Raw genomic sequence first — 2,290 nt, forward strand, 5'->3', positions numbered from 1 at the left:
AAGGGACCGACCGGGTTCTCCACCCGAAACTACATTTAATTCACGGATAGCGGTTTTTGTTTTGTTTTTTGTTTTGTTTTTTTCGTTTTCGGTTTGGTTTCCAGGACCATGGACCGGTGGACTATCGTTTGACTCCGCTACACCTGCTCTTTTGTCCGCATCTCACACCTCCAGGCTGCGGAGACACCGGGGTGTACCTGACACCTCTAGCTGGCAACACCGCTGCCCCCTCCGGCAGAGAGAAGACCATCCACCGCTAAACCTCTCGCTTTGGCACTGTTTTTTGGTACTTTTTGGATTCACCCCCCCCCCTCTCTCTCTCTTTTTTTTTTTTTTAAATATGAACATGTATGCTTTCGGTGCTCTGCTGGTGTGCCTCTCCGCGGTGCCCGTCGCGGTGACCGGAGCGGACAACGGCAGCAAAGCCTGGAGCTGCGCCGACCTCCGCCAGTTCTACACCGGGAAAGGCTTCACTTTGAGCGGGGTGCCCCAGAGCGAGATATCCGGTGAGAGAACAGCCGGGCAATAATAATAGTGATAATAATAATAATTATAATAATGATAATAATAATGATGATGATGATGATGATGATGATGATGATGATGATAATAATAATAATAATAATAATACAAAAACACAAATAAGAATTACATGCAATTGGGGTCGGGTGATCACTTTTTATGAAAGCCTTTCTTTTACCACGCTATTAGAAAAACAGCTTTTTTTTGTATCAGTCTGGGTTTTTATTTTTTATGAGCATATTTTTACAATAGTTTTTTTTTACCACACCATCGTGAAATCTAGAAGACGTCATGTCGCGTCATGTCACGATACAGAATTTTCAACGATATTAATATATGACCCGAAATATATCAATATATGATGTATGAAATATGTGTGAACGCTCTCGCTTGTTTTGTTTCTATCGCTCTTTTTTTTTTTTTTTTAAACTAGATTAATTGTTTAATTGTCTTTTCTGTGCCATTATGTCGTGATGTACAGTATGTAGATGATGTGTTTAGAAATCCCACTGAATTCAAAGTCCTGGCCATGTTGTCCACACACGTCCACTCAAGCAACACACCTCAACAGCTTTTCTCATTTGCAACTTCTTATTTTTTCTCATTTCTCAATTTAAAAAAGTCCTTCATTGATATGCCTCTGCCCGGACTGTCATCATCTCCATTCACTGTGTGCTCCAGGTCCCAGATGCAGACCTCTACATAGTCTGCACCAGGTTAATTATATAGTATAGACTTTGTACCGTCTAGTTCTTTTTCACCTATACCTATATAACACATCAAATAACGAGTTCCAGCTTTTGTTTAAGATCCCCATTACACTCCTCTCAGGCAGGTTCCATTGTCTGCTGGGGGGGGGTGGGGGGGGAGGTCATTTGCAGGTGAGACCACGTGGTCTCGCTTTTGTGCACAAATCTCCCACGTTAGGTCCTGCAGAATATAGGACATATTCTTTGTTGTCTGTTGACGCCTGTGCTGGAGGCGCTGGAGCGCGCGGTAACGGCACCGCAGAGAAATACGCAGACCTCGTTTTCCCATCCCATCTGGGGACGGTTCATCCATCTGGGCACATTTTACCCATTGTGTTGTACCAGTCTGCATCTGTGTCGGCCTACGCGGCCGGTCGGATGTGTTTCTGTTGAGACGAAAGCAAAGTGGTTTCCTTTCATCGCCTACACAAACAAACCGTGTGGCAAAGCACAATATCGTCTGGGAAGAACAACAATTCCGTTCTATTCTTTTCTATTCTTTCGAAAGTCTGGCTGCCAGCCACTCAGGCAGACACATTTATTATGGGAATCGCACAGCCAGCCAGTCAGATAAATCAGCAATCGTCAAGGTATCTAAATTCCCAATCAGTCGGGTAGCCAGCCGCTCGGATAATGACTCTGGTAGCAAGTAGGGCAGTCAGGAAAATCATCCGGTCATCCAGTCAGTCCGTCAGACAGACAGACAGACAGACAGACGGACAGACAGACAGACAGCACCCCAATCAGCCAGATGGACCTGGCCGATCGAAGCCTCGCCCGTCCGGCCTTTTCCGTCTCTTCGGCACAGAGTTGCTCTCGATCATTGTACTCATTCTTTTCTTTTCTTGATAAATAAATAACAAAACATTGATTGGCCCCGTCTCGATTCCACCAGATGCCATTTAAGAAAATGTACCCCCCCCCCCCCCCCCACTCCCACCCCCTGTGAGGAGAGTATCTTTCTTCTGTCAGTCCCTCTATTACCTGTCACTCCCAGACGGACAGAAAGCATCACCGCC

At 45.5% G+C, this 2,290-nt stretch overlaps 1 protein-coding gene across 1 annotated transcript in view; it reads left to right on the top strand.

The window, feature by feature from the left end:
* Positions 1 to 346: 346 nt before the first annotated feature.
* Positions 347 to 2,290, top strand: part of LOC307237123 (glypican-1-like) — a gene marked incomplete at both ends in the record, with an annotated part of 31,374 nt that continues 29,430 nt past the window's right edge. The window contains one exon of the mRNA XM_080009754.1: positions 347 to 506. Within this exon, the coding sequence (XP_079865880.1) occupies positions 347 to 506 (160 nt within the window). The remainder of the gene's footprint in view (positions 507 to 2,290) is intronic.

This window comes from Zeus faber, assembly GCF_960531495.2.
Source record: "Zeus faber genome assembly, chromosome: 1".
In the NCBI taxonomy this organism is placed as follows: Eukaryota; Metazoa; Chordata; class Actinopteri; order Zeiformes; family Zeidae; genus Zeus; species Zeus faber.